This window comes from Phyllobates terribilis, unplaced genomic scaffold, assembly GCF_046119375.1.
Source record: "Phyllobates terribilis strain yellow unplaced genomic scaffold, ASM4611937v1 Scaffold_2__4_contigs__length_985480577, whole genome shotgun sequence".
NCBI classification, from domain to species: domain Eukaryota; kingdom Metazoa; phylum Chordata; class Amphibia; order Anura; family Dendrobatidae; genus Phyllobates; species Phyllobates terribilis.
In genome coordinates this window covers 801,246,162-801,259,210 of record NW_027362762.1, presented here as the reverse complement: position 1 = coordinate 801,259,210, position 13,049 = coordinate 801,246,162, and the positions used below count along the sequence as shown (strand labels likewise).

Below are 13,049 nucleotides of genomic sequence, written 5' to 3'. Positions count from 1 at the left end.
GACGCTCTGTACTTCTTGGCGGGGCCAGTCATTAAAATACACCTTCCCACCTGTTTGGTTTCCAGCTATCTACTCCCTCCCCTGGCTCTATGAAGCCAGAGCCATCAATCAAAGAAGAGGAGGTGGAGATAGAGGGAAAAAAAGCAGGTGGAAAGGTGTATTTAAATGGTTGGCCCCACCTTAGTGCGCCGAGCGGTTTCAACAATCATCCTGTGCTGACAGAGCCCCTTTAAGAGCAAAACTTGCTGCAAAATAGGGTTTTACTTGATTCTCTTCTGCCCTTCAATGCTACTTAATGCAGGCAATGCTCTAGGGTACAGTATAAAGGTTAAGTGGATCTTATAAATGTTCCAAGATTTCCATTCTTCAGGGCTTATACTGACTATGAGAACGTCCGTGCAGGATTTTCACTTACTGTTTTAGAGACAAAGGTCACCATTACTGCTCACCTACAATTAAATACAGAGTGGTTACATATTTTCTCAGCACTGTGCGGTAATGATAAATGCTAATGAGGTTGGCTGATAATATACGCTCCAATTTGAAACTGTAGTGAAAGTCATTAACACACGCATTGTCCAATATGTGTACATAACAAAACAGGTAAGGATATACGCCTTAAAGGGAATCTGTCAAAACAAACCCACCCTCCCAAATTGTTATATGGACTTGTTGACCTCTTGAAGAATAATGCCATTCATGCCTTTACTTATGCAATCTGTTGCTCACTGACTAAAAAATTGCTGTCCTAATTTATATGTAAATGAGATTAATGTGCTCTGGGAGTGTCAAAGCACTTCTCAGCCCCACCTTGCTGTATTTGACTGACAGCTCAATGGCTTAATTGCAAGGAATAAAACCAGGGAGGCAGCGGCTTGGGAAGTGCTTTCACATTCACAGAGCACTTAAGGAGAATCTGTCAGCCCAAACTGACAGCTTAAACTAAGCACATAGCCTTGTAGGGGATATAGTCCATATAAAATCACACCATTGGGGCTCATTCAGACGTCTGAATTTCACGTACGAGTGCTATCTCTGTTTTTCACATTTTCACAGATAGCACTTGTACCTGTGCTGGTCTATGGGGCCATACACATGCCCATGATTTTTCACAGACCGATAAGTCCGCAGAAAATCACGGAGGCTTGTCCGATTTTAATCCAAGGGTCGGATCGAAATCGGCAATGCAAGACAATGGGTCCATGTAAAAATCGGACCGCACACGGATGACATCCACGTACAGTCTGATATTCACGAATTGTCAGAATGGAGAAGGTGAAACTTTCTTTTTTTATTTCTCGATGTACAAGAAAGACAGATGACTCTCAGACTCTGTTCAAAGCCTGATCAAAATTATCGGTCCGTTTTTCTCGTACATGGAAAAATCGAGTCCCAAGTGTTCTGATTACTACTTCCTTTCTGCAGAAATAGAAGTTCAATGAAATTTGCTAATTAGGATGCTTCGAGTACCCTTGATGTTGCCAATCTGACCAATGGTTTTGCATGTGCCCACCTCCCTTACTGGTGATTGACAGCCGGCTCTAATGCTGAGGGAGCTTTCAGTCAGTGCCGAGCGCGCGGCTGCAGCCGGCATCCTCTATTCACTCAGCAGTGACTGAAACCGCGCCAGCGCCACCCCTGTGACTGAAAGAGCAAGGCTGTCGGGGGTGGTGGGGGGAGAATAAAGTTAATTTCCTTCCAGCAAGCTTTTCAGTGCGGACGCCACTTGCTGTTAAAACACTATTAACCTGCAGATTAACCCCATATCTGCCATTCAATAGCATGATTTTACATGACAGGTACCCTTTAAACCTCAAGGTCACATATTGTAGATGCTCTGTATAGATCTGATGGTATCCGTCACACATATTAATGCAAATGTTTCTGTGTTATTAAAAATAAAGTAGGAATTATGAAGACATTTTCAGACTTTTATTCAGTTAAAGAATATTACAACCAGTCCTTGTTTATTGTCTATCGGTTGCAGTATTATTTTTCCCAGTAATTGTAGCTAAGATGGACTTTATGGTGGAATTCATCAAAGTGTCCAAAGCAGAGTTTATACATGTAATGCCGATATATTCTGAATATTGGCCCTTTATATGCGCAGTTATTATCTATCTGTTATTAATTATACTGAGCCTCACGCAGGTTTTAGAATTTCCCTGAATCGCTGTTAGGAGGACTGGCGAATAGCTATATCTTCCTTGCTGTCAGACGTACCCTCTAGGAGCACAAACTCTCAGATGCAATATAGCTCTGTCAGATATATCTTTATGGTTGTCAGATCTGTCTTCAGCTGAGATGTACAAGGAGCTTGACAAACACTTGATGCATGTCCTCGGAAGGAGGAGATCGTTTGTTTACTTAGCGAGACTATACAGACATTTTACAGTGTAGTATGCTTTGCCCACTCTGAAGGTTTCACGCTTCATGAACAGCTTGTAAAAAGCCATGGAAAACAGGATTCTGTAGTACAGTAGGGTCTTCAGTATTGGCAATGGTCTTTAACCCCTTTACCCCCGAGGGTGGTTTGCACATTAATGACCGGGCCAATTATTACAATTCTGACCACTGTCACTTTATGAGGTAATTACTCTGGAACGCTTCAATGGATCCCGCTGATTCTGAGATTGTTTTTTCGTGACATATTGTACTTCATGATTGTAGTAAAAATTCTTCGATCTCACTTGCGTTTATTTGTGAAAAGAAAACGGAAATTTGGTGAAAATTTTGAAAATTTTGCAATTTTCAAAATTTGAATTTTTATGCCCTTAAATCAGAGATATATATCATACAAAATAGTTAATAAATAACATTTCCCACATGTCTACCTTACATCAGCACAATTTTGGAACCAATTTTTTTTTTTTATTAGGGAGCTATAAGGGTTAAAAGGTGACCAGCGATTTCTCATTTTTGCAACAAAATTTACAAAACCATTTTTTTAGGGACCACATCACATTTGAAGTGACTTTGAGGGGTTTTTATGACAGAAAATACACAAAAGTGACACCATTCTAAAACCTGCACCCCTCAAGGTGCTCAAAACCACATTCAAGAAGTTTGTTAACCCTTCAGGTGATTCACAGGAATTTTTGGAATGGGGAAGAAAATAATGAACATTTAACTTTTTCACAAAAATGTTACTTTAGACCCAAATTTTTTTATTTTTGCAGGGGTAACTGGAATAAATGTACCCCAAAATTTGTTGTGCAATTTCCCCTGAGCACGCAGATACCCCATACGTGGGGAAAAACCACTGTTTGGGCACACGGCAGGGCTCAGAAGGGATGGAGTGCCATTTAACTTTTTGAATGTAAAATTTGCTTGAATAATTAGCTGACGCCATGTTGCGTTTAGAGAGCCCCTGATGTGCCTAAACAGTGAAAACCCTCCCACAAGTGAAACCATTTTGGAAACTAAAACCCTCAGGGAACTTATCTAGATTTGTGGTGAGCACTTTGATCCCCAGGTGCTTCACAGAAGTTTATAACATGGAGCCTTGAAAATAAAATTTTCATATTTTTCCCACAAAAATGTTTTTCAGCCCCCACTTTTGCATTTTCATAAGGGTAACAGGAGAAATTGCACCATGCAACTTGTTGTGCAATCTCTCCTGAGTAAGCTGATACCCCATATGTGGGGGAAAACCACTGCTTGGGCGCGCGGCAGGGCTCGGAAGGGAAGGAGCGCCATTTGACTTTTTGAATTTAAAATTTGCTTGAATAATAAGCGGATGTGCCCTGATGTGCCTAAACAGTGGAAAACCCCCACAAGTGACACCATTTTGGAAACTAGGCCCCTCAGGAAACTTATATAGATGTGTGGTGAGCACCCTTAACCCCCAGGTGCTTCACAGAAGTTTATAACATGGAGCCGTGAAAATAAAAAAATCTAACTTTTTCCACAAAAATGATCTTTTAGCCCCAAAGTTTTTATTTTCACAAGGGTAAGAGGAGAAAATGGAACCTAAAAACTGTTGTGCAATTTCTCCTGAGTACGCCAATACCCCATATGTGGGGAAAATATACTGTTTGGGCGCACGTCAGGGTTCAGAAGGGAAGGAGCACTGTGAGACTTTTTGAATGCAAAATTGATTGGCATCATTTCGGGAGCCCCTGATGTGCCTATATAGTGGAAACCCCCCACAATTGACTCCATTTTGGAAACTAGACCTCTCAAGGATTTTATCAAGAGGTATAGTGTACATTTTGAACCCAGAGGTACGACAGAATTTGATAACATTAGGTAATCATATTGAATAAGTTGTCATTACTTTTGAGCGCAAGTGCTCGCTACTTGAGTTTGCATTGGGTACTCGGGTATGCACCATGTATCATGGGTGCTCGAGTGACATGTTTGAATCCCCGCCCCGCATGTTTCACGGTTGTTAGACACCCAAAAAATACATGCGGGGATTGCTTGTGCATGGCAGGCGATCCCAGCAACGTTTTTTTTGGCCGCAAAGCATATGGGGCAGATACTCGAGAATGTCACTCAAACACCCGCGATACTCAGTGCATAACCGAGCACCCGATGCAAACTCAAGTAGCGAGCACTTGCGCTCAACACTGGTCACCATATCGTCATCATTTTTTTTTATCTTTACTTTTGAAAAAATCCCAACCCTAACCCCAACCCTAATACAACCCTAACCCCAACCCCAACCCTAACCCTAGCCCAACCCTAACCCTAACCCCAACCCTAATACAACTCTAACCCTAGCCGAACCCTAATCCCAACCCTTATACAACTCTAACTCTAGCCCAACCCTAACCCTAGCCCAACCCTAACCCTAGCACAACCCTAACCCTAGCACAACCCTAACCCCAACCCTAATAAAACCCCAACCCTAACCCTAGTACAACCCAAACCCTAGAGTTTATTTTTTTACGCCGTTCCTCGTGTGGTATAAGTGATAAGATGACTTTATTCTTCGGGTCGGTGCGATTACAGCGATACCAGATTCATATTAGGTTTTTATGATTGACAGCTGTCACACATTAAAAGACGCTTTTATGTCTTTTTTTATGTTTTGGCGCTTTTACACAATAAAAACTATTTTCTAGAAAAAAGAATTTTCTTGTATCGCTTTATCCTGAGAGCTATAACTTTTTTATATTTTGGATGATGGAGCTGTATGGCGACTTGTTTTCTTGCGGGACAAGATGACGTTTTCAGCGGTACCATTTTTATTTACATTCGTCTTTTTGATCGCGTGTTATTCCATTTTTTGTTTGGCGGTATGATGATAAAGCATTGATTTTTGCTTCGTTTTTTTATTTTTTTTTACCGTGTTCACTAAAGGGGTTAACTAGTAGGACAGTTTTATAGGTCAGGTCGTTCCGGATGCGGCGACACCGAATATGTGTACTTTTATTATTTTTTTTTTTATAATAAATAAATAGTATGGGTACAATATATTTTTATTTTTTGGGGATTATTTTTTTCATTTTGTTTCATATTTTTACAATTTTGTTTCATTTTTTTTTCTCTTTCCTACCCTTTTTTTACTTTTAAACATTGTTCCACTATGGGACTTTCACTTTTTGCAGCCTGATCGGCTGTATAGCATAGAGAGCAGCAGCTCCCTATGCCATGCAGCCTGTCAGCGCTGTACACAGGGGAGACATTACTTTGGTCATGCACTGCGCATGACCAAAGTAACTTCCTGCCTCCTGGTGACCTGGATGTTGTCATGACGACATCGGGTCATCGTGACAACATCCGGGAGCCGCCGCAGACATCGCTGGAGGCCGGAGATGAGGTAAGTATCGGCGCTTACCTCCTCCTTTGCCCCCGCAATGCTGCGATCAACTTCGATCGCAGCATTGCGGGGGTTAATGTGCCAGGGGTGGTGTGGGACCGCTCCCTGCACATAGCACTGGGTGTCAGCTGTGACAATCAGCTGACACCCGGGGGCGATCGCCCTCCACTGCTTATGTGTGGGCGCAATCGCATTATGCGTAATAGTTCGTAGCTGGTCCATAAGTCCCAGGGCGCTGCTACGTACTATTACTGACGTTGTCGGAAAGGGGTTAAAGCGGTACGCAGGTACTGTCAGGTGACTTTTCAGAATAATTTGCTGTCTGTGTACATGAGGAATTGTAAAAAAAATGTATCTTGCATTTTTACCTGCTTTCCTTTTTATTTCTATCTGCTTTAATTTTCAACTTTCTCTCAGCTAGTGAGTGGAGAGAAACTGCTATGATACTAACAAATTGCCCAAAGGGTGACTCGATCCAACTTAAGGGATAATGTGATTAAAACTTGACTTTTATTGTAATTAATCAATATGGTCTAACAAATAAAGATTAAAATAACTCTGGTGGTATTGCTGTGTAGCATTTCTTTGGGACTTTTCTATGGGCTATCACTCTCCTAAAGATAACATATCTCCTACTTAGATTAATGGATGCAGTCCTTATCTAGGATAGATTCTCTAATCTAAGGACAATTATAAATGTCAGTTGCAAGACCACTAGAGCTGATTAAAATTCACTCATAGCCTCCCTGACATGTTTCGCCATAACATGACTGGCTTCATCAGGGAACTTAAGTTGGATCTATTTACCCTTTTGGAAATTTGGTAGTATGATTTCTCATCCCTAAAGGGTTTTGTTAGATACCCAGTTCTCTAAGCTGTTATGATGTCTTCCATATCAGAGATAAAATAGACATGAGGGATTCCTGCTCTCCTTTTCTTTGTAATACATGTTCATCATCAGCACCAACATCATAGAAGACATTATATAGCAGTACTGAGCAGTGTAGCTGTAAATACAGCTCTGGAGTGAGATAAAACACTTACAGGAAAGCACCAGCATGATCTCTATCTCTGCTTTGCGCTTTCATTTTACTCCTTAGCTCTCTCCTCTAAAAGGACATCAAAAGGCAGCTGTAATCTGATCCTTCAATAAGCTGGCAGTCAGTTTTGTTTTTACCAAGCATTTTTTTAAGTGAATATTAAGTTCAGGGTGTAGTTAGAGGCGAAAGACTGACTGAAAAAAAAAGTATATTTCTCTGATAAGAGAGCCGACAAAGTTTCTTATATTTGCTTGTACTATTGATTTATGCAAAGTTTGTCAAAATGACAGAGACCATTTAAATGTATAGGGCCATATGAGGTGCTCTAATTATGTCAAATTACTACCTGTCAATACCTCACATTCATTTGAAGCCATAAAGTACTAATCCAGGACCTACTAATCTCTAGTCTTGGCCACCATAACAAATTGCCAATTGATATTCCAATAACCTGCTCCATTATTCCTTTTAGAATAACCTGTAAAGCTATGGGACTCATCTACAAAGCTGTTCCTACATTCCTTTTCATAATTTCTGTCTACCGTGATACAAATAGTCTCTAATTAGACAATGATATATTGATACATTTTCTGCTCATCATTCCTATTTCACAAACTTCTCTTGTGCTGCACCTACAGCCTGTGATGCTTTACCTTGTATGGACACTTTTTATATCTCATAATTGTGTTACAGTTAGCACTTAGTGTTTTATCAGATAGCACTTGGACCAATGTTACACTATGAGGCAGTGCAGATCTGATTTTTTTTCCTCATACCAATTTGACATGAAAAACAAATTGAAGCCCAAATCGGATCATATTCTCCATTTAAATAGTTAATAGAGTGTGGGGGCTCCCTCTTTAACCTCATCGGCACCCTGGGATCTTGATTGTGTGGTCCTGATGTTTGTGATGGCAGGTAACGGCCAAATAACGGCCTTAGAGTCTGCCGGTTATAGCGGCCTGTTCAGAAGTTATCAAAATTTAGGTGGTAAAAATAAACTTTTTCATTCTTGTCATGCCACTTTCCATTACTTCCTGAAAAGAACCAAAAGGGTTAAACTACCTGAAAGCAATTTTAAATATGTTAAGGGGTGCGGTTTTTAAAATGGTATCACTTTTGAGTCGTTTCCAACATATAGGAACCCCAAAGTCACTTCAAAACTGAACAGGTCCCTATAAAAATAAGTTTTGTAAATTTCATTGAAAAAATGAAAAATAACTGCTACATTTTTAAACCTTCTAAAATGCTAACAAAATAAAACAACACTTTACAAATGGTGCTGATGTAAAGCAGACATGAGGGAAATGTCATTTATTAATGTTTTTGTGCGATATGACTATTGGGATTAAAGGGATAGTCATTCAAAGTTTGAAAATTGCAATTTTTAAAACATTTTTGTCAAATTTCTGATATTTTTTATAAATAAACACAAAACATATCAACCTAAATTTACCATTATTATAAAGTATCATGTGTCACAAAAGAACAGTCTCAAAATCAATGGGATATGTTGAAGCATTCCAGAGTTATTACTACATAAAGTGACACTAGTCAGATTTTAAAAAATTGGTCCGGTTACTAAGTGTTTAAGACTATGGGTGCGTAGAAAACAGCGGACTGCACTTGGATGACATCTGAGTGCAGCCTGATTTCCCACAGACTCACAGAATGGAGAAGATGGAGAGACTTTGCTCTTCATCTTCTCCTCACCTGTGCGCCGATTCTCTCACCCGAGAGAATCAGATTACACTAAGCTGACACTCTGATTAAACTCTGATCAGGGTTAGACTGGAGTGTCATTTGGATAATTGATCCGATTCTCACCTTTCATTATAAAGAGAGTCCGTGATCTTAAGTTAATTTGATGAGCCGAGCCTTTGTAACACATAAGACAGCAAAGACTGGTCCACAATGCACAATCAGCATCATAGTTTTTTATTTCCATTCTCCCTGTTAATAAATCACTGTTCACTAGCACAGAATGAACATAATATAATAGTGAACATTAGAGGTAACATGAATAGAAGCAGAGGACAAGCACCCTGTGACTATCATCATTACAAAATCTCAGTTTCCATTAAAGTTGTTGGGATTTCCTAAATAATGCAGATTTTCTAAAACTGAAAAAAAGCTAAAGCTTTCCAGCTCTGACGATGGTCTGGCACACAAGGAAATGTACATAGGAGACAGAAAATGGCTGGATAAATAATGCATAGAGTATTTGTGTAATGAAGTGCTGCTCGGTAAACGCTCAGCCAGCTGACATGGCCAGCAAGACGTAATTCATTTTTAATGGCTTTAGAACTTGCATTTTAAACAAGTACATCCCGAGATTTTATTCTGCTTATTATAAAGGATTTCACTGTTCCTACAGACAGGTCCAGCTAACTTCACTGTGTCATTAAAGGGGTATTCCCATCTACAAGATCCTATCCCAATATGTAATAGGTGTAATAATATTAGCAAATACCTCCAATTAGAAATGTAGTATAGTTTTTTTGAGTTATTATGTCTCTTTCCTCATGTGCAGGCTTTGCAGGACCTTAGGTATTCATGGTTACAACCATTAGCAACTATTTAACCGTATCAGTGGTCGTAACCATGGATACCTAAGGTCCTGCAATACCTGCACATGAGGAAAGAGACATAACAAATCAGAAAAACTATACTACATTTCTAATTGGAGGTATTTCCTAATATTATAATTACACCTATTACATATTAGGATAGGATCTTGGAGATGGGAATATCCCTTTAATAATTGTATTTCCATTATGGGGCCTTATTCACATCACGTTAAGAGTTATTGTGCTTGATAAATTATGTGCCATTTGTAATCCTGAAATAAAAAGTGAATTAGCAAAAACAGAAGCAGCCAGTATAACAAAGTGCAAGATAGTAGCTAAATAATACAATTCCTAAGTATACAGCCCCAATGCGCAGCTTTTGTCATCTCCTGATAAAGGCTTGCGCCGAAACACCCTTTGGTGCCAGTGGGAAGAGACTAATATGGGTAGCTTTTCTTTTTTTGACTACATCATTATATAATTTCTTTGTTTCTATACCCATTTGGGAGCTGTACTTTCAGTGCAGGCAATAATTTATCATACTGCTTTATTTTGTACTTATTTACTGTCTACTTATGGTTTTGCTGTGTCACAGCTTGTCCTAGATGCTGTTTGATATACAGTTATCACTTTACCGCTTGTCTTTATTTAATCCTTCATATTTCATCATGTATGTATTGTCGCCTCCTGTTGCATTTGTCGCCCTCTTTGTGTGGCATTTCTACATTTAAACTTTTTTTTATTGACATACAGTATGTACTAATAAATGATTACTTATTCTTTAATCCTTTAATTTTAGTTAGATACTATTTTTAGAGGGTTTTTTGCATGTCAGGTAGTTTAGCCAGCTTATGTCTATGTGCTTGATTTAGGTGTATGTATATTATTATCATTTAATTGATTGTTCAGTACTTTTGTCATTGCACCCTTTAGAAGCCGCACCATTTGCATATTTATTTGAAAACCTGGTACAGCATCTTTTTACCTGGTTTTGTTCTATGTACCCTCCATGTTCTATGTACCCGCTGGATATGTATATTGTGTTAGATCAGGGGTCCCCAACCTGTGACTCCGGAGCCAGATATGGCTCGTGGGCTTATGATGTGTGGCTTACGGCTATCTGCCAGCTTTGTACTGTTACATTAGAACCATGATTAGCAACCGTATATTGGCCTTTTGATTTTTTAGAGATAAATTAGGTATAGTAATCTGGAGATAGGATGATACTGAAAGTTTGGGGGCCACTGTCTTGGATCAACAACCCTCTAAATTAGGAGATGTTTAAATGATTGGGCACGTTATGTTTATAAAGCCATAACAATAATATATTTTGTATTATATTTCTTACTTTTAGAGTAAGCCAGACGTTGTGCCAAGTGAAGAGAAGAAGCAACTCCCTGGAGCTGTGAAACTTCCTGGGCCTGCGGTCAACCTTTCAGAAATTCAGAATATAAAGAGTGAACTTAAATTTGTACCAAGAGCTGAGGAGCAGTAATATGTACTGAGAGGTGAGAACATCCAGCCGGCATGGGGTTTTTCTGGACAGGGAGCATGCAGTGGACTATGGTGGACTACGGCCAACGTGAACCAGAAACAGATTCCACTAATACAGCCGTTTATGTTTTACTCTTAAACGCCTGGGCATTCCAGAGAAAACATATTGTCAAATGGTTGTTGAGGACTATGCTACTAGAATCAATAGTCCAAGAGGCAGGTCCCCGGTAGGTCCCCTCCACCCTGGTTCCTAGACTGACAGGTCTCTCCCTACACACGTGTAGAAAAAGGACTGTCAGTCTGGGGAAGCAAGGCTGGGAGAAGCCACGAGGGATTTACCTCAGACTAGTCATCCAAGTCACATTGTCCCGATCAATATTTTAAAGTATGTTTTCTCTGAAAGCTGCAGAATGTATCAGCAGACGGGTTCCCATTAATAGAAGAACTATGAAAACAGTTAAATCCATCTAGTCCATATCCGCCACTTCTCTGTTCATATTACCAAGTCATCATACACAGCCACATTACAGCTAATAATAATAATAATAATAATAATAATAATAATAATAATAATTTTACAGCTCCATCAGTGTTGTATAGAGGTGCAAACCCCACCTATATATATACGGTATGTTTACAAGGCCCATACTGTATTTCATTTCCTTATTGAATCCGTAGTAATACCAGATTGACTTTACATAACAAATATGTATATATATATACAGTATATATATATATATATATATATATATATATATATATATATAGTACAGACCAAAAGTTTGGACACAACTTCTCATTTAAAGATTTTTCTGTATTTTCATGACTATGAAAATAGTACATTCACACAGAAGGCATCAAACTATGAATTAACACATGTGGAATTATATACTTAACAAAAAAGTGTGGAACAACTAAAAATATGTCTTATATTCTAGGTTCTTCAAAATAGCCATCTTTTGTTTTGATGACTGCTTTGCACATTCTTGGCATTCTCTTGATGAGCTTCAAGAGGTAGTCACCGGAAATGGTCTTCCAACAATCTTGAAGGAGTTCCCAGAGATGCTTAGCACTTGTTGGCCCTTTTGCCTTCACTCTGCGGTCCAGCTCACCCCAAACCATCTCGATTGGGTTCAGGTCTGGTGACTGTGGAGGCCAGGTTATCTGGCGTAGCACCTCATCACTCTCCTTCTTGGTCAAATAGCCCTTACACAGCCTGGAGGTGTGTTTGGGATCATTGTCCTGTTGAAAACTAAATGATGGTCCAACTAAACGCAAACCGGATGGAATAGCATGCCACTGCAAGATGCTGTGGTAGCCATGCTGGTTCAGTATGCCTTCAATTTTGAATAAATCCCCAACAGTGTCACCAGCAAAGCACCCCCACACCATCACACCTCCTCCTCCATGCTTCACGGTGGGAACTAGGCATGTAGAGTCCATCCGTTCACCTTTTCTGCGTCACACAAAGACACGGTGGTTGGAAGCAAAGATCTCAAATTTGGACTCATCAGACCAAAGCACAGATTTACACTGGTCTAATGTCCATTGCTTGTGTTCTTTAGCCCAAACAAGTCTCTTCTGCTTGTTGCCTGTCCTTAGCAGTGGTTTCCTATCAGCTATTTTACCATGAAGGCCTGCTGCACAAAGTCTCCTCTTAACAGTTGTTGAAGAGATGTGTCTGCTGCTAGAACTCTGTGTGGCATTGACCTGTTTTCTAATATAAGCTGCTGTTAACCTGCGATTTCTGAGGCTGGTGACTCGGATAAACTTATCCTCAGAAGCAGAGGTGACTCTTGGTCTTCCTTTCCTGGGGCGGTACTCATGTGAGCCAGTTTCTTTGTAGCACTTGATGGTTTTTGCAACTGCACTTGGGGACACTTTCAAAGTTTTCCCAATTTTTCGGACTGACTAACCTTCATTTCTTAAAGTAATGATGACCACTCGTTTTTCTTTACTTAGCTGCTTTTTTCTTGCCATAATACAAATTCTAACAGTCTATTCAGTAGGACTATCAGCTGTGTATCCACCAGACTTCTGCACAACACAACTGATGGTCCCAACCCCATTTATAAGGCAAGAAATCCCACTTATTAAACCTGACAGGGCACACCTGTGAAGTGAAAACCATTTCCGGTGACTACCTCTTGAAGCTCATCAAGAGAATGCCAAGAG

The 13,049-nt window shown here is 39.7% G+C and overlaps 1 protein-coding gene across 2 annotated transcripts in view; it reads left to right on the top strand.

Annotated features, from left to right (window-relative positions):
• The window catches only part of SMPX (small muscle protein X-linked), a 132,505-nt gene that overhangs the window by 85,138 nt on the left and 34,318 nt on the right, over window positions 1–13,049 (top strand). For both annotated transcript variants that reach the window (XM_073670744.1, XM_073670743.1), the window contains one exon: window positions 10,735–10,888. In XM_073670744.1, the coding sequence (XP_073526845.1) occupies window positions 10,735–10,875 (141 nt within the window). In that variant the 3' untranslated portion in view covers window positions 10,876–10,888. The remainder of the gene's footprint in view (window positions 1–10,734; window positions 10,889–13,049) is intronic.